Below are 25,296 nucleotides of genomic sequence, written 5' to 3'. Positions count from 1 at the left end.
ATATTCCCAATAGTTTAAGATAATATGTCAAGAAACACCGAAGCTTTAATTTAATTCATATTTTCAATTTTCCGATCGTTCCTATGGCAGCTATATGATATAGTCGTCCCATTTTGATAAAATTAAATTCCAAATTCAGAACTAATTAAAAAATGTTATTTCCAAGCGAAGGAGGTTATATGTTAAAAAACACCGAAGCTGTATCTTGTTTCATATTATTTTCCTACCAATTTCCGATTGTTCCTATGGCAGCTATATGATATAGTCGTCCGATTTTGATAAAATTAAATTCGAAATTCATAACTAATTAAAAAATATTATTTCCAAGCGTAGGAGGTTATATGTCAAAAAACACCGAAGCTATAATTTGTTTTATATTTTTTTCCCACCAATTTTCCGATCGTTCCTACGGTAGCTATATGATATAGTCGTCCGATTTTGATAAAATTAAATTCGAAATTCAAAACTAATTAAAAAATGTTATTTCCAAGCGTAGGAGGTTATATGTTAAACAAGGAAGAACGCTATAGTTGAGTACCTCGACTATAAGATACCCGTTACTCAGCTAAAGGGACCAAAGGAAAATGGAGATATGCAAGCAGCAAAGCGAGATTGAAATGCGCCACCTACCGGAGGTAGACAGATTTCAGCGTTATGGGCGTAAGAGTGGGCGTGGCAACATTTTTTTGGATCAATCGATAGGTATTGACGAGACCAATACATTTCAGTTAAAATTTTGTATCTAGCATGAAAATTGTGGGCGCCACAGGCTTGTGCGGTTTGTGGGCGTTAGAGTGGGCGTGGCATATTCTCGTAACAAACTTGCGCTGCGCTCAAGCCTACGGAATCAACATCTGAAATCCCATTTCTCTATCTTTGATATTTTCCGAGATATCCGAGTTCATATTTACGATTTTTTGAAGTTTGTGGGCGGTTTGCGGGCGTTCAAGTGGGCGTGGCAATTTTTTTTTTGGTCAATCGATAGGTATTGATGAGAACAATACATTTCAGTTAAAATTTTTATTCTAGCATGAAAACTGTAGGAGCCACAGTTTTGGGCCGTTTGTGGGCGTTAGAGTGGGCGTGGCACTCTGCTGAAACAAATTTGCGCTGCGTAAGAAGCTCAGAAATTTGCACGCCTAATCTCAATAGTCTTGCTCTTATAGTTTCCGAGATCTCAGCGTTCATCCGGACGGACAGACAGACGGACAGACGGACAGACGGACATGGCTAGATCGACTCGGCTAGTGATCCTGATCAAGAAAATATATACTTTATGGGGTCGGAAACGCTTCCTTCTGCCTTTCCGACGAATCTAGTATACCCTTTTACTCTACGAGTAACGGGTATAAAAACACTGAAGCTATTGTATAATTTGTTTCATATTATTTTCCCACCAATTTTCCGAACGTTCTTATTGCAGCTTTATGATATAGTTGTCCGATTTTAATAAAATTTAATTCGAAATTTAAAACTTATTAAAAAATGTTATTCCCAAGCTTAGAAGGTTATATGTTAAGCAAGGAAGAACGCTATAGTCGAGTTCCTCGACTATCAGATACCCGTTACTCAGCTAAAGGGACCAAAGGGAAATGGAGACATGCAAGCAGCACAGCGAGATTTAAATTCGCCACCTACCGGCAGTAGACAGATTTAAGCGTTATGGGCGTTAGAAATTTTTTTTTGGATCAATCGATAGGTATTGACGAGACCAATACATTTCAGTTAAAATTTTGCAAACTTCGGACTGAAATCAATATACTCTCTGCAATGGTATAAAAATAAGTCCAGTAGTGTATCAGAGATGCTGATATAGTGCGTGGGGATCGCTTAGTTAACGGAATACAGTCCTACTTAAAGTTATACACGCTATGGCTTCCTGGAAATAAGTTGCTGTTGAAATTGCCTGCCAATATAATGTCGGTGTATTCCAATGAAATGTCTGTAATAGCATTTATTAATGACCCATGGTCAATTGTACGATTATTTGTGTATATTACTACCCAACAGGGTTTTTTTATGGGATATATTGACTGCTTCTAGAAGAATATATTAATTAGTACCTTTACTTGGTTGTTCAAGCACCACTTTACATTTCAGCTTCGCATTCACATATATAGCAACACCTGTTTCATGCCCAATGCGTTTGGAACGAAATATATTAAAGCCATTACAAGCAATAGACATATCACATCAATCATGTACAAAAAACGTCTCGGACACACAGGAATCTAAACTCATCAATTCTTTAACAGGCTTTGTAACGAACTATTTTTTTATGTTTGCTCGTTACGAAACTCGCGGCTAGCTCAGTATACTTATGCGTTCGTCCCACCAAATTTAGAGTAAACGTGATCGCCGGTTAACAGTAACATTACTTTAGAATTCTGGCTATGAGGCGTTTATTTACGGCTCTGGGTTAAAAAGTTAATAAATCTTATGCTGGTGCTTCTTGCGCTGATGCTTCTCGCAGTCTTCCGCTTTCGGTGGCCTAGAGCAGTCCTCGCAACAGCCGACCGAGTTTCTTCTGTGCAAATCGCCTACGATACCAGACTCAAGGAAGCCAATGGTTGCGCTTTCCAGACAACCATCGGGAGCTACAACCCACCGATTACGTCAGGATTAGCGGAATACGTCTCCGATACCGGTCTCACAAGGTAGCTACCGTCAGCGCTCTCCAGACAACCGTCGGGCGCCACAGTCAGTTAAACCGACGTCAGAATCGACAGGATACGTCGGTGCTACGCCTGTAGCGTATCCGACGTAGCTTAAGCAGTCCTAGCACCAGTCGACCGAGTCTCCTTTCAACTTAGCCGTGTATTTGCCTTTGAGGACCTCAGCTACCTGCATTTCAATTCAGAGACTTATGCTGTCCCAAACGTATCGACGTAGCGATCTTGCTCCATACTGACATTCACGGCTGTATCTCCTTGACTTTGACTTGCTTGACGTTGTTCACTCACGTTTTGATTCCCGTTGATTAATCCAGTTTCCTGCGCTGGGACTGCTTATATAGGTACCGATTGTCCTCGGCTTCTGCCTTTCGCCCTATGCGTACGGCACCACTCTAGAGTCCAAAGCGCGGCGATGTCCCGTTGTTTACCTTCGTACACTGCACGCCGGAGCTCTCTTGTCTCTTTCCGCTCAGACTCTCCAAACTCTCTTGCTCCGTACTCTCCAAACTCTCATTCTCATTAATCTCCTAACTCCCTTTCCTCACACCCTTGAAACTCTTTTTCCTCATACTCGCTAAGCCCTCTTTCTTCGTATTCTCCAAACTCTCTTTCCTCGTACTCTCCAAACTCTCTTTCCTTGTACTCCACAAACTCTCTTTCTATGTACTTTCCAAACTCTCTTTCCTCGCACTCTCTACACTCTCTCTAACGGCATTCTGTAAGTTCTCTTTTCCCGCAGTGATAAATACAGTTACCCTTCGCCTTATTTGTGCGGAGTTACTTAACTCCTCACATTCCCCCTTTCTTTAGGTGACAAACTGAAGCTCGTTCCTTCTCTCCGGCTGTTATCCTGTGTATTCTTGTTGCCTTTGAGTCCTCTCGCTCTTCCTCTTGATCCATTTCCGCCCTCAGAACTTTCACCTAAGTATAAGGAACTCTCGTTTCTCCTCTCCGGCCGTTATCCTGTGTATCCTTGTAACCTTTGAATTCTAGCGTTCCTTCCCTGATAAGCCTCACCGCACCGGTCTTCCGTCTTACTCTCTTCCCACGACGTCTTCCTCGTAGGTATTATTTTTCTCGATCCGATGTTGCCGTTGACATTCAAACTTCCCCGCTCAGTATTCCCTTGGGATTCCCGGTTCTGTTCTCGATTTCTTCAGCTTCTTTGTTCACACTAGGCATTTCGATCGGAATGCTTGCTGCTTGCTATCGATACTCTGTAAGGCAGCGTTGCCACCCGATCGATGCGATACCTCTCAGTGTGACCCTCCGTATGCCGATATTTCAAGTATTTTTGTGCCTATCGATTGAAACTATCGTCTGGTGCCAATAGACCGCCTATCGTGCGTCCCCTACTCTAAGCATATGGTGAATCTGAAAAATTACATAGTAAGTGCACTTTTCTGGACGTTTTGTTCTTGTTTACTAATTCTTGCATCCTTTTCCAGCTCAAGCCACCCTGCTCTCATGCCCTTCACTGCCCTTGTGGTAGGGGTCAATGCCCCTATCGGTTTTACCTGCTAGCTATTGTTCTGATTGGTTGTTGTTCTTTCAGTTTGTTCGCTTAGCCGTGGTGAGTTTGCATTCCAGGCAGGCCAATCCTTACTCTCTGCTTTTCTTTCATCTATTGCCAATATATTTTTCTATGTGAGTGCGCGTCTCTGGGCGTTAATTGTCCGGCAGGCTACCCCTTTCTTGGGATGACGAGTGACTCCATCGGATTGCAGCTTCTGGCACAGAGTGCTGGTGCTTAATTCTGGCTTACCCGCTTCGTCTACGTCCAGCGGCTTGGCTTCTGATCCGTTAACTCCGGCGTTTGCCTGACGATGGAACGGTCTGCCTTTGCCTTCTGCATCTCTGAATCCGGGTGTATTCGACGGTCACTTCAGTAGCAGTTCGACTGAACAGAGGTCTGGTCTGTGTGTGGCATGTTCCGTTGAATCCGGCTGTGGCCTGAGATTAAACGTCTTCCCGAAATACTATTCTTGTATGCGCCTTTGACTCCTGTGCGTTGACTCCGGTTTCAACCTGACGATTGAACGGCTGGCGCTGCCCATGCACACCTGGATTCTGCTGGTTCTACATGCGTTAGATGACTACATGATCGGTCTCCTTTTCACCTCTCCCTTTCGTTGACTCCGGCTGTAGCCTGATGATTAAACGACTTCCTGTTATCTTTATGTGTTTGACCTAACCGACTCTTGTTCCGTTTCGTGGTCCGTTTATATAGTTATTATCACTCGCGTCGTCCGCCTGTTCTTGATGCTTTACGTCGCTCTTATGCATCGTGCGTTCCGTTTTGGTTCGAATTCTGCATTTCGCGGGCGACACAAAATCGACCACCTGGTACGGACTATCATATCTTGGTGCTAGTTTCGCCGCAAACCGTTCTGCTGCCTTCGACAGGTGGTGCTTCTTGGCCCAATCGACATCGCCTATCCTTGAATTCCACTACCTTCGCCGCAGGATGAAACGCCTGGCTTGGTCCTGGACTGCCTTCTCTAGATTTCGTCTCACAACTCCGCTTTCCCTTCTGGCGATTCCGTTTTCGTTCCTGTCCCTAATATTCAACATTTTTCCCGCTGCTTGCCTCTGGTTCGGTTTAAGCTTCAGACACTCCTCCCACTTACGCACGTCCGCCCTTGCTTTCCTTTGCATCTCTGGGCAGTAGTACCGTGCTGCTAGTCTGGCAATTGTCTTCCGGCTTCCTACATGACCGGCCGCGGGGGAGTCGTGATTATCCTACAAGACTGTTTCCCTTAGCTCTTGCGGGACGCACAGCTTCCAAAACGCCACATCTTCGTTGCCGGCTCTGCATGGGATATACGTGTTTAGCGTTTGGCCTTCAAACACACAGTCTGCAAATTTCTGCTGCTGCGCCTTCATCGTCTGACGCATGTCCCTGATTTAGTTGCACTCACCATTTGACCCTTTCTGTACGAAATCTCAAAGTCGTACTGTTGCAGCTCCAGGGCCCATCTGGCGATTCTTCCTGAAAGGCTTTCAATGCTGTTTAGCTTCTTTAGTGCCATGTGATCCGTTACAACCTTGAAGTGGTAACCTTCCAGGTAAGGCCTTAGTTTACGTATTTCCCAGACGATGGTCAAGTAGTCGTTATCGAATAGTTCTTCTCGGTTCCGTTTAGGGTTCGAATGGAGTACGCGATCTCCTTTATGCCGTTTTTCGAATCCTGCGTCAGAATAGTCGCTGGCGTCCGGACACGCTAACACTGGATCAGTCACCAGCCTTGCCTTTACCTCCTCAAACGCCCGTTTAGTAGGTTGTTAAATGGCTTGAAGATGAGAACGAAGACCAGTACGAAACGTCGTTTTACGTTCATCTGCCTGAAATCGACACACAATTCCCATTTGCCGGTTTTTTCTTCACCATCACTATGGGCGAGCTGTTAGGGCTCTTCGATTGCTTGATGAAACCTATTTGTAGTAGTTCGTCCACCTTCGCATTAATCTCCCCTTGAACTTTGGGGTTCTTGGGGTAGTATCTTTGCTTTATAGGTTTGTTGTCCTTCATGGTGATTTATTGCTCGGCCACGTACGATGTTTCACTCAGGGTCATCCGTTGTGTCTGTGCAGGTATACTGATTTCGTGACCTGCGCATCTTATCTCGGCGCCGACCAGTGTGAGGAATTTCCATCCCATCACCAACGCGTCATCTACCCCTGGTAATATCAGGTCAATTGTATGTTCCCGAATTCGACTTCTACCTCGAGCTGTGATTTTACTGCGCTGCATTTTCCGTTTGCCAACCTAACTAGCCATCTTGTCCTTGTAGCCATTTCCAAGCAGCCAGATTAGCCGCCAGCTATTCGCTACTAAAGCTCGGTGTTGCCTGGTGTCGATTGCCTTTGTGTGCTTTGTACAAATTTCAACCGCTGCGTACAACTCCTGCTCCTCGTCGATTAGCTTCCTAGTTAGATTCGAGAGGTAACACCTTGCGACCCCCGCCAGCCTCTCTGCGGCTGGGATCGCTGTCCCGCTCTTTGGTAGCATTCTATGTTTCTCGCCCATATCCTGCCGCACATCCAGCAGGAAAACAACCGCTGGTTTCGACAACCTGTTTCCCAATGCCCACCGCATTTACGAAAGGCTTCCAGCGGTTTGGTTATTTGGGCTTGGGCTTGGTTTCCCCCTGAAGGTAAGCCTTGTGACCGCTAGGTGGTGATCGGTGGTCTCCAAAGCGTGTTTGCTTGCTGCCTGGGCTGGGCAGTGTTGAATGGTGTCCACTGCCCGTTGGGTTGTGTTCGGTGCCGTCAGTGTCATCGCACCTCCTCTGGAGGTCAGGAGTGCAATTCTCCTTTATAATCGCTAGCGTTTCCATATTGCTGTATCCGAGTGGTTTTATTAGGGTCTGCATCTCTGTCATGTAGTCTTTAAAAGACCTTAAGACCTGCTTGACCTGGTTTGCGATCTTGGCGTAGTCGGGCTGGTTAAACCTTTTTTCTGTGGATCTTTCTTCTGGGCACTGTTTTCATGGGTAGACCTTACTTTCTCGGCTTGCGTCCTCTCGATGTCCTTCCTGCTGCATCTCTTCGAAGCTAAGGCCCGATATTAGATCTTCCCCTTCTAAGGGTGTCCCTTAAAGCTTGGACCTGGTCTCTCGGGGTAGTTTACATAGTTCGGACCAGATATAAGCTCGTTCTGGATTGTGTTCAATTTGTGAGTAGTACTCAGTCAGTGGCTTCCACATGTCTTCCGATCTACTAGTCAGGGAAATGCCCAGCCTCTGTGCGACATACGGGAAAACCTCCTTCGTTAGGCGGTTTGATATTACTTCTCCCCATTTTGTTATTCTTTTGTTTTTACTGCCGGTACAATCAAGATTTGGGCGCCAGATCTAACGAACTATTTTACTACACCTTTTAAACTCTGCGGTTAGCTCAAAAGAACTCTCTGTAGATGACTCTGCGCTGCGATGTCTTGGCTGAACGAAACTGGGTGTCGGTAGTCAATGGCTTCGCTTTCCAGATAACCATCGGGTGCTACAACCTATCGACTTCACGTCAGAATCGGCGGAATACGCCTCCGATACCGGACTCAGAGTAGCTAACGGCTGCCTTCTCCAGACAACCGTTGGGCGCCACCCCACTTCAAAATCGAGAGGATCGGTGCTACGCCTGTTCAATTCCTACTCAACCTATCGGGCAATCGTGCGACGTAGCAAGGGCAGTCCTAGCACCAGTCGACCGAGTCTCCACTCAACTTAGCCGTGTATTTGCCTTTGGACCTCCTACATTTCAATTCGGAGACTTATGCTGTCCGACCTATGCGATCTTGCTCTATGCTGATCTTTCTGATTCTCGATGATTAATCCAGTTTCCTGCGCTAGGCCGGTTATATAGGGCTCCGACCTTCTGTCGTGCGCCCCCTCCCCTTAGCATATGGTGAATCTGCAAAATTACATAGTAAGTGCACTTTTTTGGATGTTTTGTTCTTGTTTACTAATTCTTTTATCCTTTTCCAGCTGAATCCACCCTGCTCTCATGCCCTTGAGGTAGGTTTCAATGCCCTTATCGGTTTTACCTGCTAGTTATTGTTCTGATTGGTTGTTGTTCTTTCAGTTTGATCGCTTAGCCGTGGAGAGTTGGACCGGTTATATAGGGCTCCTGGTACCGTTAATCCTCGGCTTCTCCTTTTCGCCCTCTGCGCAAAGTAAATTATTTTTAAACCTATCTTAAATAAGATAATACTATTTCGCTTAAGAGCGAAAGCTTTCTGAATTAAAAAAATGGCAAGCTTAGTTGTTTTTTATGCTCGCGCCGGTGCACTCGAATTTGACTTAGCAGCTTGATATTTTCGCTCTCGTTCATCATTTAATCAATTATTACGGGAGCCACATGCGTTTGTTGTGATTTTATTGCGCATTTATAGCGCAAACTCTTAGTAGTGGAGTCAGCTGAAGATTAAAGCATAGCTTGCGGTAGAGCGCTCTGGGATCTTCACCTTCGACAAAAGGGAACATTCAGTTCTCCCGAGCTAATCTTCCTGCATTGCTCTGCCAGCCTGGCCTCAAGTGCATCCAACCTCCCTTCCGTTGCTTGTATGTTCGCAACCTCCCTGTCCAACGTCTCTACCCGTTCACCCATTTTGGCCCTCATGGAGCGAAGATTGGAATCCTAGCGCTCCAGTGTATGGACACGAGCTTCCATAAACAGGCACGCGTTCTATACATAACTTGTCTAAATACCACAGTTCTACAATATAAACAAAAATTTAAAAAAAAATTTGTTTAGCTTTTTTCTTATTGCTCAAAAACGGCTTTACCGATTTCTGATTAATCTTTAAGCTGTATAGTTCTTGAGAGTCCTAAACTTTTGACGTACAGAACATTCTTGTAAAACGTTTGAAAGTTATTAATCAATAAAATGGCCACATTTACCAGCTCAGAACAACCTGAGCTTTGAACTTTATTGTGCGTATCCAACTCTTTATGAAACAGATCGATTTAATGAACCTTAGTTCAAACAGACTTAAACGAATAGCTAGCTGAAACGTTCGCGACCGCTTTACATAGGAAATTCCCACGGAAAAAGGCGAGGGAAATTTAGGGGGTCTCATTTATTCGTGCCTGGCCCCCTGAATTTCCCTCCCCATTTTACATAAGAATTTCCTATAGAATTGGATATTGGAAATTCCTATGGAATTGGATATAGGAAATTTTTATGGAATTGGTTAGGGATAATTTCTTTAAAAAAGAAAGGAACTTAACTTCTGCAGGCCGAAGTTTGTATACCGTTCCAGTTATAAGAAATAATCAATGTTAGTAACACCATTTTAAATTTTTAGGGATTGTTGCTAGCTTCAGTGATATTTGTGTAAAATTAAATTCGAAATGCTTAAAAATTAAAATATTCTTTATCCCAGAGTAAAAGAATTACTATCAAAATCAACAAAGCAAACATTTTTTTTAAAATAATTGTTTCATTATTTCTCTGACCGTTTATTTGACAGCTATATGTTAGAGTCGTCCGATTTAATTGGCTATAATTTGTTTCATATTATTTTCCCACCAATTTTGCGATCGTTTCTATGGCAGCTATCGCCCGATTTTAATAAAATTAAATTCGAAATTCAGAACTAATCAAAAAATGTTTTATTTTATTTTTATTTTAACAAATTAAAGCTAGTATATAATACTAAAATTAATACTTAAAAAGAAAGAAGGGGCGCTGGAAGCTAAAGTCCTGCAAAAGATATAAGACTTTTGGGAAAGTTTCAGCCAGATAGCTTTAAAACTGAGAGACTAGTTTGTGAAGAATCGGACGGACAGACAGACAGACGGACATGGCTAGATCGACTCGTCTAGTGATGCTGATCAATAATATATATACTTTATGGGGTCGGAAACGTCTCCTTCTCTGCGTTGCAAACTTCTGACTTAAATCATAATACCCTCTGCAAGGGTATACAAATTATAGATGAGTAAGAAACTTTTGATTATTTTCTTTCTTTTTCGATTATTTTCTTAGTCGTGACGGCTTCCTTGAAGGTTCTATTCCTTGACTTTTGAACCGCCTCACGGACATTTTTGGTATAGTCTCCGAAACTAGTGCCGTCAGACCTGATGGCTCCTGTAAATATAATAAAAACAAAATGTAGTAAAACTAATCTTTTTTAAACACAATATTTAGGACTATTCCAAACCAAAATGTTTGTAGACAAAACCAATTCACATATAAGTATATAAGATAAAGTTGGGAGGGCTTGTCCCGCGTAGTCCTGCGTCTGCGCTGTGCAGCTCTGTGTCCTGCTGCTTCTCCTGATGTATCTCGTCCTAGGCCAGGTGCTGGAACGACGATTATGTTGGCGGTAAACTTTACCGCTATTGCTGGCCTTAAGATCAGTCAATAATAAAAGATATATTTTAACGGCTTTGCCGGAGTATGTAATTTATTCAGACAAGTGTATTGTCGTATTGTTCGTACAAGACTGGCAATCAGAGTTTACAATAGGAACCTTAAAGCCAAGCAGCAATGCATCACGCCCCAAAGTCATGGTCGGCAAGCCGACTCCGCATTCCATACAGCGCAGCACTCCACTTCGAATATGAAGGGTCAGCATATCACTGTTGGTCGTTCTTAGCGCAGAGCGCTGAACTCAAATGTGGCGCATTAGAATTACTCAGGAAAGCTAATTAATATTATACTTAGTTGTTAACTTATACATACCTATACAAAAAAATACGGCCACACACTCTAGTGTGGCAGGTTTCTCCGGTAACACAATTATAGTTTTGTTAACATATATATAGATGTTTTAATACTGCCACTATGTTTGAAAAACTACAGTAAACAATAGTGTTGTTATAAAACACATTAAAAACAGTTAAAAACTTACTTTTTGATTTCCGACACCGTACACTTCTATGCAACACGCCAAATTCAAGGGGTGGAGACGAATGGCAAGTGCATTCGATAGCATTGTTGCATCCCTGAGTTGCAATTTGGAATTTCCTATGTACACGAGCAGCGAACGCTTCGTTGAAAAAATTCCCCCTGAAACCCCATGAAAAAGCTCACGTGGTGCCAACCCCTGAATTTTTTCCATGAAATTATTGTGGAATCAAGCACCACATGCCTGAAGGTTCGACTGGGTTGTTTCTTAATAATAAAATGTAACTTTAAAATTAAAATTTAAAACCTTAAGACAAATTGCAGCTAAATTGCAGTATAATAGTTAACAAACTAACACTGTGAAACTAATTGGCTTTTCAACAACTTCTGATATCAAACAAAAACAACTCCTGACCTTCAATAATTATGATATCAACTTTTGTGATGAAAATGTATTAAACGGTCTACGAAATAAAAAAACTTTCTGAATTCGTCTCATTCGGACATGATCCTTATATACTTTATAGGGTCGGAAACGCTTCCTTCTACCTGTTACATACTTTTCGCCGAATCTAGTATACCTCTTTACTCTAAGTTTGGTGGGACGAACGCATAATGCCTCAGAGCTAGCCGCAGCGTTTTCGTGGAAGTTCGATACAGCATTTAAAAGGTAATATAATTTCGCTCGTATGGTCTTACTTTCAATTTTGTTAAATTTATTCAACATCTTAAGGTAAACAAGAAAGAAAGCTAACTTCGGCAAGCAGAAGTTTCTATACCCTTGCAGGTCATTCCCGTGGGAGCATTGTTTGTACACACCTTTCCGATTTTAGGAAAACTATAAAATAATTACAGAAGTATTTAGATAGTGTTCCATTTAAATTTACTACGGTATATGTTTACCGAAATCTAAAGATAACGGTCTATGTAATATTTTGACATTAATTATCCACTCGTTCCTATGGCAGCTATATGATGAAGTTGTCCGATTTGATTGAAAACAAGGAAGAACGCTATAGTCGAGCACCTCGACTATCAGATACCCGTTACTCAGCTAAAGGGACCAAAGTAAAATGGAGATATGCAAGCAGCAAAGCGAGATTGATTTCAGCGTTATGGGCGTAAGAGTGGGCGTGGCAACATTTTTTTTGGATCAAGCGATAGGTATTGACGAGACCAATACATTTCAGTTAAAATTTTGTATCTAGCATGAAAATTGTGGGCGCCACAGGCTTGTGCGGCTTGTGGGCGTTAGAGTGGGCGTGGCATATTCGCGTAACAAATTTGCGCTGCGCTCAAGCCTACGGAATCTAAATCTGAAATCCCATTTCTCGATCTTTGATATTTTCCGAGATATCCGCGTTCATATTTACGATTTTTTGAAGTTTGTGGCCGGTTTGTGGGCGTTCAAGTGGGCGTGGCAAACTTTTTTTGAGTCAATCGATAGGTATTGATGAGAACAATACATTTCAGTTAAAATTTTTATTCTAGCATGAAAACTGTAGGAGCCACAGTTTTGGGCGGTTTGTGGGCGTTAGAGTGGGCGTGGCACTCTGCTGAAACAAATTTGCGCTGCGTAAGAAGGTCAGAAATCTGCACGCCTAATCTCAATAGTCTAGCTCTTATAGTTTCTGAGATCTCAGCGTTCATCTGGACGGACAGACAGACGGACAGACGGACATGGCTAGATCGACTCGGCTAGTGATCCTGATCAAGAATATATATACTCTATGGGGTCGGAAACGCTTCCTCCTGCCTGTTACATACTTTCCGACGAATCTAGTATACCCTTTTACTCTATGAGTAACGGGTATGAAAATTTATTTTTTGATCATTCCTATGGCAGCCTTAGGATATAGCTGTCCAATCCGGCTCGTTTCAACTTATATACTGCCTGCAATAGAATTAAGACTTTTGGTAATGTTTTATTCTTTAAAAATAAGGGACTAGTTTGCTTAGAAATTGACAGACGGCAGTCGGACGTGGCTAGATCGACTCGTCTAGTCATGCTGATCAAGAATATATTTACTTTATGGGATCGGAAACGTCTCCTACACTGCGTTGCAAACTTCTGATTAATATCATTATGCCCTCTGTAAGGGTATAACAAGGAAGAACGCTATAGTCGAGTGCCTCGATTATCAGATACCCATTACTCAGCTAAGAACAGCAAAACGGTGAAGGAGATATACAAGCAGCAAAGCGAGATTTCAAGGCGCCACCTACACGCAATTTCAGACAGATTTATGTGTTATGGGCGTTTGTGGGCATTAGACTGGGCCTAGCAAACTTTTTTTAGGTCAATCGAAAAGTATTGACGAGACCAATACATTTCAGATACAATTTGTATTTTAGCATCAAAACTCTGGGCGATTCTGTGGATGGTTTGTGTTCTTAGAGATCGTGATGGGCTAGAGCGACTATAGGGTCGGAAACGCTTCCTTCCACCTGTTACATACTTTCGGTATCATAACAGAAATTTATATCCTTCGACATATCAAAAAACATGGAAACAGGGTTTTTGAAAAATTGTAATTTGTGATTGCATTTGAAATTAGAAAGAATATACTGCTCTTGTTATTTCGTAAATATTAATAATACAAAAACAAGGAAGAACGCTATAGTCGAGTACCTCGACTATCAGATACCCGATACTCAGTTAAAGGGACCAAAGGAAAATGGAGATATGTAAGCAGCAAAGCGAGATTGAAATGCGCCACCTACCGGCGGTAGACATATTTAAGCGTTGTGGGCGTTAGAGTGGTCGTGGCAAAGTTTTTTTTTGATCAATCGATAGGTATTGACGAGGCCAATACATTTCAGTTAAAATTTTGTATCTAGCATGAAAATTGTGGGCGCCACAGGCATGGGCGGTTTGTGGGCGTAAGAGTGGGCGTGGCATATTCGCGTAACAAATTTGCGCTGCGCTCAAGCCTACGGAATCTAAATCGGAAATCCCATTTCTCTATCTTTGATATTATCCGAGATATCCGCGTTCATATTTACGATTTTTTGAAGTTTGTGGCCAGTTTGTGGGCGTCAAAGTGGGCGTGGCAAACTTTTTTTTGGGTCAATCGATAGATATAGATGAGGACAATACATTTCAGTTAAAATTTTTAATTTAGCATAAAAACTGTAGGAGCCACAGTTTTGGGCGGTTTGTGGGCGTTAGAATGGGCGTGGCACTCTACTGAAAAAAACTTGCGCTGCGTAAGAAGCTCAGGAATCTGTACGCCAAATCTCAATAGCCTAGCTCTTATAGTTTCCGAGATCTCAGCGTTCATCCGGACGGACAGACAGACGGACAGACGGACAGACGGACATGGCTAGATCCACTCGGCTAGTGATCCTGATCAAGAATATATATACTTTATGGGGTCGGAAACGCTTCCTTCTGCCTGTTACATACTTTCCGACGAATCTGGTATACCCTTTTACTCTACGAGTAACTATAGCTAGAAAAAATATGTGCCAAGTGGCTTGTTAAGAAGAAATATTGTTCCCTATCTAAGATTGTCTTTGTGGACCACCCTCCCTTTAGTTAGGACTGTGGTCCCCAGGTCCGCTTCGACAGTTCTCTCCTCACACAAAGGTGTGAGTTTCTTTCTGAGTCTTCGGTTGGATTTTACAAGAACTTTTTCACCGACTTCAAAAGTTCTATTCTGTCGGGAAGCGTTTTCCCTGGTTCTGAGTGCGGTTTGCGCACTTTTGATTATGTCTTGAACGTCTATCTGTGGATCATCCGGGTGCGATTGCACAACATCGGTTGGTCGCTTGCCAATTACTGAGTGAATTGACTTGTTGTATTTTGTTACAGCTAATAGGACTATTTCTACGGTGTTGGTTATCCCACTGTCGATTTTTAAGCACCGACTGAGTTCCGATAGGGTACTGTGGAACCGCTCAACCTGCCCGTTTGAAACACTATGAAGGGGTGGAGCATTTGTAATGCTAATGCCAAAATGATTATTAAGCAAGGTAGATATTGTGTGCGAGTTCAATGATGGTTCATTGTCGCAATAGACAACCCTAGCCCTCGGAAAATAATTCATTCGCTGAAGCAAAGCTGGATTAAGATCCTCAATGGTCCTCGAGTGGACATGCTGCACAATGGCAAATTTCGAGAATTTGTCAATGCAAGTGAGAAAATATTTCCTGTCTGTGGAGTAAATATCTATGTGGAGTATTTCTCCTATATGAGAGGGGAATGGCGTCTCGCCAGCTCCTGTTTTTTCGGATGCCTGTCATATTTGGCTCTCGCGCATGTCTTACAGCTTGCGACAATTTCGCTGGCCAATTTTGCCATTTTTGGGAAATAGTACTCGGACAGTACTGCTTCACATTTTCCTGGGCCAATCTATGGGCCCTGTTATGTTCAGCTGTGAGAATTTCCCGCCTCTTAGCGACTGCAAAAATATCTGTTACTCGATGTTTACAGTGCCAAAATTTTGTGGCTGGAAACTGTCGAACTAGTTCGTCTTGTATCATGGCCAATGTGTGTAGGCCGCAATGAATGGCGTTTACACCTTTAGGAACGATGATGCTCGAAATGTCTTTAAGTAATGATTCTTTGCACGAGAAGCTAATTAAGTGACGCCCGTTGTTCACAAACAATATGAAACTGCGTTTCATTAGGGAGCGCGCCTCGTCAAGAACTAGTTGGTTCTGAAAGCAATTCAGCGGCTTGTCCGTGAAATTAATGGTGTGGGTCAGGGAGTGCTCACTGTGTACCGTGGCTGCGCACGATTCTGACTCTTGGTTTCTGACAACATTGAGTTTTTGTCTTGAGAGAACATCTGCAACGAGGTTGTCCTGGCCGGGCTTGTAAAAAATTCGCGCGACTACTATGGCTAACAGCTCCCTTTCATTGGTGGCATAGTTAACCTCCCTGTCACTTAGTGTCCTAGAGATCATAATGATGGGGCGTCCCTCTTGGGACAGCACTGCACCGATGCCGTAGGCTGAAGCATCTGTCGTTAGATCAAACGCTTTTTTGTAATCTGATTACCTGAGGATGACGTCCTCAGATGCCAAGATGTTACGCAGTTTCTCGAAGGCCCGTTATTGAGCTTCGGAGAATTGTACCTGAATGTTCCTAGATCTATGCCTACTAACACTTCCATTTTCTCCTTTCAGTATGTTTGAAATGGGTCTCGCTATTGATGCGAAGTCTTTGATGAAGCATCTATAGTAGCTGGCCAGACCTAGAAATGACCTTACCTCAAACACATTTTTGGGTTCTAGAAATTCTCTAATGGCCTTGACCTTTTCTGGGTCTGTCACTCCACCGTTATTAGTGACGATGAACCCTAGAAAGCTTACGCTTTTCTTAAAGAAACTGGATTTCTGCACAGATATCCTCATGTTTGCTTCGTATAGGCTCTTTAGAACCCAATCCACGTGCTTCACATGGGCATTCTCATCTTCAGAAAAGATGATAACATCATCTACATAGACCTAGCAGAACTTGCCGATCTGCTCTCGCAGGATGTCGTCAATTGTTCATTGGAAGATGCTTGCCGCATTTCTGAGCCCGAATGGAACTCTTCGGAACTCATCCTTTCCTTCGTTTACCGAGAACGATGTTTTCTCACGGTCGCGTTCAGCGAGCGTAATTTGATGGTAGCCGGACTTCAGGTCGAGCGTAGTGAAGTATTTGGCTTTGCCAAGGTTCCCCAATATAATTGAGATATTTGGCATGGGGTACCTGTCGTGTACCGTTCTTTCGTTTAGCTTGCGAAAGTTCAGTACCAGACGCATCTTTCTCTTGCCCGATTCGTCAGTGCCCTTTTATCTACGACCCATATTGGGTTATTGTAGGGGGACTTCGACTTTTGGATTATGCCGTCCTTAAGCAGTTCCTGAACTTCGCCGTTGACGAAGTAATCTGCCCAAATAGGGTAAGGGTATAACATAGCATAAATGGGTTCTTCGTTAACCGTCCCGATTGTGGTGACCACGGAAGTATTATAAGAAAGAGCCTCGTTCGGATCTGCAAAGGCTTTTTTTCTTTTGTCTAGCATTTTTAAAAAAACGACTTTTACCGAGGGCGGTGCGTCCGAGCAATCTACGCTAGTGAAATTGACATCGGGACAAGTATGAAAGTCAATTTCCTCTACCTCGGTGCCCCATTTGAGCTGAGCGGAGGCTATGCAAAGCGATACGCCGGCCTGCTTTAATAAGTCCAGGCCGATGATCGCGTCAAAAGAGGTTAGGTCTGGTAAGATGAAGAAGGTTGCCTTAAGTTGAATATGGACACGAAACATTTTTTCGTGATTGTGGTCACGCCATGAATTGACTGGATTGTAAATGGGGACTCGACCGGGCAGATGCGTTTCAATCCTTCATATGGACGGATGAAATTTTTGGCCGCGCCCGTGTCCACTAGAAGTCTCATGGCGATCCCCGCTACTCTTCGTCTGATGACGGGTAGCAGGAATTTTCCCCTAAAAAATTAATCGCGTCCGAGTCGTACTCGCAGATGGCGTCATCGTCTACCTTTTCCGCTGCACTGAAGGCTGCGTCGGCGTATGCCTTGTCAGAAGTATCTGCGCCCTGAGCAATGTGGTTAACTCTTTGCCTCGTAACAAAGCCGTCTTCGCGTTCTGGTAAGCCGGGGCACGGGATGGCTGTAACATTTTGGACAGTGACGGATCCACGTCCATGGGCTCCGGTGTGTGTCTCGGAAGCCTGTCGCTGCGTGGAGCAGAGTGTACCTGCGCCTTGTAGTTTTTAGTAAAATGAGGGTTCTTCCCGGCACATACAGAATAATGAAGATTATGCTGGAAGGAAACTATCCTCCTTTTCTTGCCGGCCTAGAGACTCAGTCAAGATCAAATCAATACAATTTTAACGCCAGTTGCCGGAGATATTTTACAGAGAACTTCTGTTCTTTATTTAATGAATGCCAAAAGGGAACTGACTTAAAACTAACAAAAAGAGAACTTCATAGCGGCCAAGCAAATATGCTGTGTTTGCCGGCTATGCACGAGCGTCCGGTCAAATGCAGTGTCAGCAATTTGGCCAGCTCTCAGTCCTCGGGCATTGACTCTCAGTCCGGTTGACATTAGTTAACTTGTACATACATTAACGCCTTTCTCACACTCCACGTGCGGCTTATCGCCATGTGGACAGCCATCTAGAGTTTTTTCCTATTTTAAAGTTTACTTTTCAAAACTTAGCTACAAATTAAATTCTTCAAAATTGCAGGTACAAAACGATCGACGTTTTCTAATGAGACTTGCGGAGCAGCACCACGTGCATATCGAAGAAGTGGACAACTATGTAAAGCAGGTGATCGAGGACCTACGAAAAAACGGACAGTTTGATATTGAACACCTGCAAACATGGCAGAGAGTGGAAAGAGACTATATTAAGAGTCTAATTGCAGAGTACAAGAACGGGCTGTCTACTACTGAGTACGAGGAAAAACTGTTAGCAGACCGAGCCCATTTAAATCACCTGGCTGATCAATACCGCCTGAACGTGGAGCAGATCGAGGAGTGGATGATCGCGGAACTAAAACGTCTGCGGGGCAGTACGAAGGAATCTCTAAATAGCCTTAGCGCCTGGCAGGCTTCCGAATTGGAGCGCCTGCAGGGTTTGATTAAGCAGCAGAATCATCTAACCTACGTGGAGTTTGAGATGGAGCTAAACCAGGAACGGGAGCGTTTGCAGCAGCTGGCAAGCCAGTATTCCGTCAACATCGTAGAGGTCGAGGAGTGGCTTCGTCAGCAGTTGATTAACCTGCGAACTACAGGTCAGGCAAAGGTAGACAATTTGAGCAAGTGGCAGGTGGATGAGCAACAGCGCTTAATAGAACTACTGCTTAAGAAGCAGCAAGAGATGCCATACGAGCAGGTGGAGCGAGAGCTGTACCAGGATCACGCCCGTCTTCAGAGCCTTTCACAGACTCATCACGTGGGAATCGACCAGGTGGATCAATGGTTGAGGGACGAGCTACTGCGCCTGCATAACTCCGGTCTCGTTCAATTTGAGAAGCAAACACAGTGGCAGGAGAAGATAAGCAACGGATTTAACTACTGGTTGCGGCAACAGCACAATGGGACTAGCTATCAAGATTTTGTTGACTTCCTTAAGCGCGATAAGCAGCGCATGGACGGCATCGCGACCGACTACCACGTGACAGTGGAGCAGGTGGAGAAATGGGTAAGATTCGAAGACCATGAAACATTTGTTTGTTATCAAATATGTTATAAGAATTAACACAGCCCAACACCAGCATAACCTGCATATCTTATCCAGAGCCTTAAAAACAATTCACAACATTTTTTTCCGGTTTTTATAAGTTCTCCCATATGACGTGTTGTAGTTTTGTTTTATCGTTTTGACGATTTATTTACAGTAGTGTTCGTAAGACAATTTGGACTAATTTGGACTTTGCCAGGGCAAAGATTTGTGGAAATCCAAGTCATAAAAGTATGTAAGTACAAGCAAAAACAAGGAAGAACGCTGTAGTAGAGTGCTTGGACTATAAGATCCCCGTTAATCAGCTTAAGGAAGCAAAAGAGAGTTGGAGACATACAAGAAACAAATCGAGATTGTAAAGCGCCACCTACCCGCGGTATCAATGAATGGTAATGTGGGCGGTAGACGATTAAAGCGTTATGTGCGTTAATGGGCGTTAGGGTGGCAAACTATTATTAGATCATTCGATAGTTATTGATGAAAGCAATATATATTGGTCAAAATATTTTTTTAACACAAAAATTGTAGAAGCCCAAATTTTGGGCGGTGCACGGGCTTGGCATGTTCGCATAAAAAATTTGCGCTGCGTACAAATCTAAGGGAATCTAAAACTAAATCCCAAATCTCTATCTTTGATAGTTTTCGAGATATCCGCGTTCATACCTACGATTTTTTGAAGTTTGAGGGCGGTTAGATTATCGGTGATTGATTTTTTAATCGATAGGTATTGATTTAAAAATTAAATTTCAGCTTAAATTTTTTTATAGCTCTAAAACTGTAGGTGCCACAGTTTTGGGCGGTTTTTGGGCGTTAGAGTGTGCGTATTGTGTGCATATTGTTTAACAAACTTGTGCGGCGTACTAAGATAAGGAATTTAAATCTGCAATTTAAGCCCTCTAGCTCTTTTAGTTTCCTAGATCATATTCCCAACAGTACCTTAACAGTAGGTAAGGTGACAAACTTTTTTTCAAGAATTCCAATTGTTATATCCGTTACTCGTAAAGTGAAAGGGTACATTGTGTTCTGGGTAATGTATAATAGCTAGAGTCTTGGGATTTCAGATTTAGTTTTTTAAGCTTCGGGCTTACGTATGAACGCTTGTATTTCGGATATTAAAGCTAGAAAGATTAAGTATGTAGATTCGAAAGATTATTGCTCGCCGCAAGTTTATTACAGCAAGTGCCACGCGCACTCTAACGCCCACAGAGGCCCATACCTATATTTATTGGGACCATCTGTTTAGATGTTTTGAGCAAAGAATGTAATCGCAACAACATGGGCCCTTTGTTGTATTGTGGGCGCCACAGGTTTGGGCGGTTTGTGGACGTTAGAGTGGGCGTGGCGTACTTTTTTTGATCAATCGAGACTAACATGTTTCAATTAAAATTGTTTCGCTAGCATGAAAATTGTGGGCTCCACTGGTTTTGGCGGTTTGTGGGCGTTAGAGTGGGCGTGGCATGTTCGCGTAACAAACTTGCGCTGCGCTCAAGCCTACGGAATCTAAATCTGAAATCTCAATTATCTATCTTTGATAGTTTTCGATTATTTTAAGTTTGTGGGCGTTAAAGTGGGTGGCAAACTTTTTTTTCGGTCAATCGATAGTCATTGATGAGAACAATACAATTCAGCTGATTTTTTTCTAGCATTAAAACTGTAGGAGTCATAGTTTTGGGCGGTTTGTGGGCGATAGAGTGGGCGTGGCACACTGACGAAACAAACTTGCGCTGCGCAAGGAGCTCAGGAATCTGCATGCCAAGTCCCAATAGCCTAGCTCTTATAGTTTCTCTGCGTTCATTCGGACGGACGGATGGACAGACAGACGGACAGACGGGCATGGCTAGATCGACTCGCCTAGTGATCCTGATCAAGAATAAATATACTTTATGGGGTCGGAAACGCTTCCTTCTGCCTGTTACATACCTTCCAACAAATCTAGTATACCGTTTTACTCTATGAGTAACGGGTATAAAAATGGTGATCTTTTTCGAAATTGGGGGAAATCTTGGTTTTATGAGGTTCTGACACGCGTGTCTTGGTCTTTTTATAATTCCAGCCAGTTCAAGTCAACCGTGCAGACTAGAAAAGTCATTAACTATTCCTCACTGGGTACTCAGGTGCCAAAGCGCAGCTATATCCTCCCAGCCATTGGATTCCCATCGATCCTACGCTCCGAACGCCAGACGTTCTAAGCAAAACTCAGCTTCCCTGAAAGCGATCGGCCAAACCAGCGGCCAGAGAGGAAAGGGGCTACAGTTTCATTACAAGCGCATACAATAATGTAATCGCTCTGTAACTGAACTACTCTAAAGTACAGTACAAAGTAACAGCTCATGTTAGTGCCTCCGTTCAATGGCTTTCTACTTTTCTGATTCTAAAATAACCTTTCCTTAAAGTACGTAAACTTAAATTTTTTAAATTCGCTTCATTAAGTAGAATAGGAAAAACCACATTTTGAGTGTGTATGTGACCTGTATAGCATAGCCAGAGCACCAGTGAAGGTAAAAAAGAATAATAAATATCAGGAAAAACTGATAAAACTCAATTTAACTAAAATAATATTGTCCTGCATGCTCGACCTCCTTTCAGACTTCTACAGGTAGTTTGCTTAACGAATCAGGAAGAGAGTTAGTTAATATCGTGCACAACCCAGACATGTCAGTTAGTACGAGACAGACAGACAGACAGACAGACAGACAGACCAGACAGACAGACCAGACAGACAGACCAGACAGACAGACCAGACAGACAGACCAGACAGACAGACCAGACAGACAGACCAGACAGACAGACCAGACAGACAGACCAGACAGACAGACCAGACAGACAGACCAGACAGACAGACCAGACAGACAGACCAGACAGACAGACCAGACAGACAGACCAGACAGACAGACCAGACAGACAGACCAGACAGACAGACCAGACAGACAGACCAGACAGACAGACCAGACAGACAGACCAGACAGACAGACCAGACAGACAGACCAGACAGACAGACCAGACAGACAGACCAGACAGACAGACCAGACAGACAGACCAGACAGACAGACCAGACAGACAGACCAGACAGACAGACCAGACAGACAGACCAGACAGACAGACCAGACAGACAGACCAGACAGACAGACCAGACAGACAGACCAGACAGACAGACCAGACAGACAGACCAGACAGACAGACCAGACAGACAGACCAGACAGACAGACCAGACAGACAGACCAGACAGACAGACCAGACAGACAGACCAGACAGACAGACCAGACAGACAGACCAGACAGACAGACCAGACAGACAGACCAGACAGACAGACCAGACAGACAGACCAGACAGACAGACCAGACAGACAGACCAGACAGACAGACCAGACAGACAGACCAGACAGACAGACCAGACAGACAGACCAGACCAGACAGACAGACCAGACAGACAGACCAGACAGACAGACCAGACAGACAGACCAGACAGACAGACCAGACAGACAGACCAGACAGACAGACCAGACAGACAGACCAGACAGACAGACCAGACAGACAGACCAGACAGACAGACCAGACAGACAGACCAGACAGACAGACCAGACAGACAGACCAGACAGACAGACCAGACAGACAGACCAGACAGACAGACCAGACAGACAGACCAGACAGACAGACCAGACAGACAGACCAGACAGACAGACCAGACAGACAGACCAGACAGACAGACCAGACAGACAGACCAGACAGACAGACCAGACAGACAGACCAGACAGACAGACCAGACAGACAGACCAGACAGACAGACCAGACAGACCAGACAGACAGACCAGACAGACAGACCAGACAGACAGACCAGACAGACAGACCAGACAGACAGACCAGACAGACAGACCAGACAGACAGACCAGACAGACAGACCAGACAGACAGACCAGACAGACAGACCAGACAGACAGACCAGACAGACAGACCAGACAGACAGACCAGACAGACAGACCAGACAGACAGACCAGACAGACAGACCAGACAGACAGACCAGACAGACAGACCAGACAGACAGACCAGACAGACAGACCAGACAGACAGACCAGACAGACAGACCAGACAGACAGACCAGACAGACAGACCAGACAGACAGACCAGACAGACAGACCAGACAGACAGACCAGACAGACAGACCAGACAGACAGACCAGACAGACAGACCAGACAGACAGACCAGACAGACAGACCAGACAGACAGACCAGACAGACAGACCAGACAGACAGACCAGACAGACAGACCAGACAGACAGACCAGACAGACAGACCAGACAGACAGACCAGACAGACAGACCAGACAGACAGACCAGACAGACAGACCAGACAGACAGACCAGACAGACAGACCAGACAGACAGACCAGACAGACAGACCAGACAGACAGACCAGACAGACAGACCAGACAGACAGACCAGACAGACAGACCAGACAGACAGACCAGACAGACAGACCAGACAGACAGACCAGACAGACAGACCAGACAGACAGACCAGACAGACAGACCAGACAGACAGACCAGACAGACAGACCAGACAGACAGACCAGACAGACAGACCAGACAGACAGACCAGACAGACAGACCAGACAGACAGACCAGACAGACAGACCAGACAGACAGACCAGACAGACAGACCAGACAGACAGACCAGACAGACAGACCAGACAGACAGACCAGACAGACAGACCAGACAGACAGACCAGACAGACAGACCAGACAGACAGACCAGACAGACAGACCAGACAGACAGACCAGACAGACAGACCAGACAGACAGACCAGACAGACAGACCAGACAGACAGACCAGACAGACAGACCAGACAGACAGACCAGACAGACAGACCAGACAGACAGACCAGACAGACAGACCAGACAGACAGACCAGACAGACAGACCAGACAGACAGACCAGACAGACAGACCAGACAGACAGACCAGACAGACAGACCAGACAGACAGACCAGACAGACAGACCAGACAGACAGACCAGACAGACAGACCAGACAGACAGACCAGACAGACAGACCAGACAGACAGACCAGACAGACAGACCAGACAGACAGACCAGACAGACAGACCAGACAGACAGACCAGACAGACAGACCAGACAGACAGACCAGACAGACAGACCAGACAGACAGACCAGACAGACAGACCAGACAGACAGACCAGACAGACAGACCAGACAGACAGACCAGACAGACAGACCAGACAGACAGACCAGACAGACAGACCAGACAGACAGACCAGACAGACAGACCAGACAGACAGACCAGACAGACAGACCAGACAGACAGACCAGACAGACAGACCAGACAGACAGACCAGACAGACAGACCAGACAGACAGACCAGACAGACAGACCAGACAGACAGACCAGACAGACAGACCAGACAGACAGACCAGACAGACAGACCAGACAGACAGACCAGACAGACAGACCAGACAGACAGACCAGACAGACAGACCAGACAGACAGACCAGACAGACAGACCAGACAGACAGACCAGACAGACAGACCAGACAGACAGACCAGACAGACAGACCAGACAGACAGACCAGACAGACAGACCAGACAGACAGACCAGACAGACAGACCAGACAGACAGACCAGACAGACAGACCAGACAGACAGACCAGACAGACAGACCAGACAGACAGACCAGACAGACAGACCAGACAGACAGACCAGACAGACAGACCAGACAGACAGACCAGACAGACAGACCAGACAGACAGACCAGACAGACAGACCAGACAGACAGACCAGACAGACAGACCAGACAGACAGACCAGACAGACAGACCAGACAGACAGACCAGACAGACAGACCAGACAGACAGACCAGACAGACAGACCAGACAGACAGACCAGACAGACAGACCAGACAGACAGACCAGACAGACAGACCAGACAGACAGACCAGACAGACAGACCAGACAGACAGACCAGACAGACAGACCAGACAGACAGACCAGACAGACAGACCAGACAGACAGACCAGACAGACCAGACAGACCAGACAGACCAGACAGACAGACCAGACAG

At 44.5% G+C, this 25,296-nt stretch overlaps 1 protein-coding gene across 3 annotated transcripts in view; it reads left to right on the top strand.

Annotated features, from left to right (window-relative positions):
- The window catches only part of LOC119561817 (tiggrin), a 217,120-nt gene that overhangs the window by 110,106 nt on the left and 81,718 nt on the right, over positions 1–25,296 (top strand). The window contains exons 4-5 of one of the 3 annotated variants that reach the window (XM_037875295.1): positions 18,236–19,195; positions 19,392–19,416. In XM_037875295.1, the coding sequence (XP_037731223.1) occupies positions 18,236–19,195; positions 19,392–19,394 (963 nt within the window). In that variant the 3' untranslated portion in view covers positions 19,395–19,416. Of the gene's footprint in view, positions 1–8,157; positions 8,188–8,254; positions 8,387–18,235; positions 19,196–19,391; positions 19,417–25,296 lie in introns of those variants that run through there. The other 2 variants (XM_037875296.1, XM_037875294.1) reach the window with 2 other exon arrangements.

Source organism: Drosophila subpulchrella, unplaced genomic scaffold (genome assembly GCF_014743375.2).
Source record: "Drosophila subpulchrella strain 33 F10 #4 breed RU33 unplaced genomic scaffold, RU_Dsub_v1.1 Primary Assembly Seq370, whole genome shotgun sequence".
Taxonomy (NCBI): Eukaryota; Metazoa; Arthropoda; class Insecta; order Diptera; family Drosophilidae; genus Drosophila; species Drosophila subpulchrella.
The sequence above is the reverse complement of the archived record's forward strand: the minus strand, read 5'-3'. Positions and strand labels throughout refer to the sequence as shown.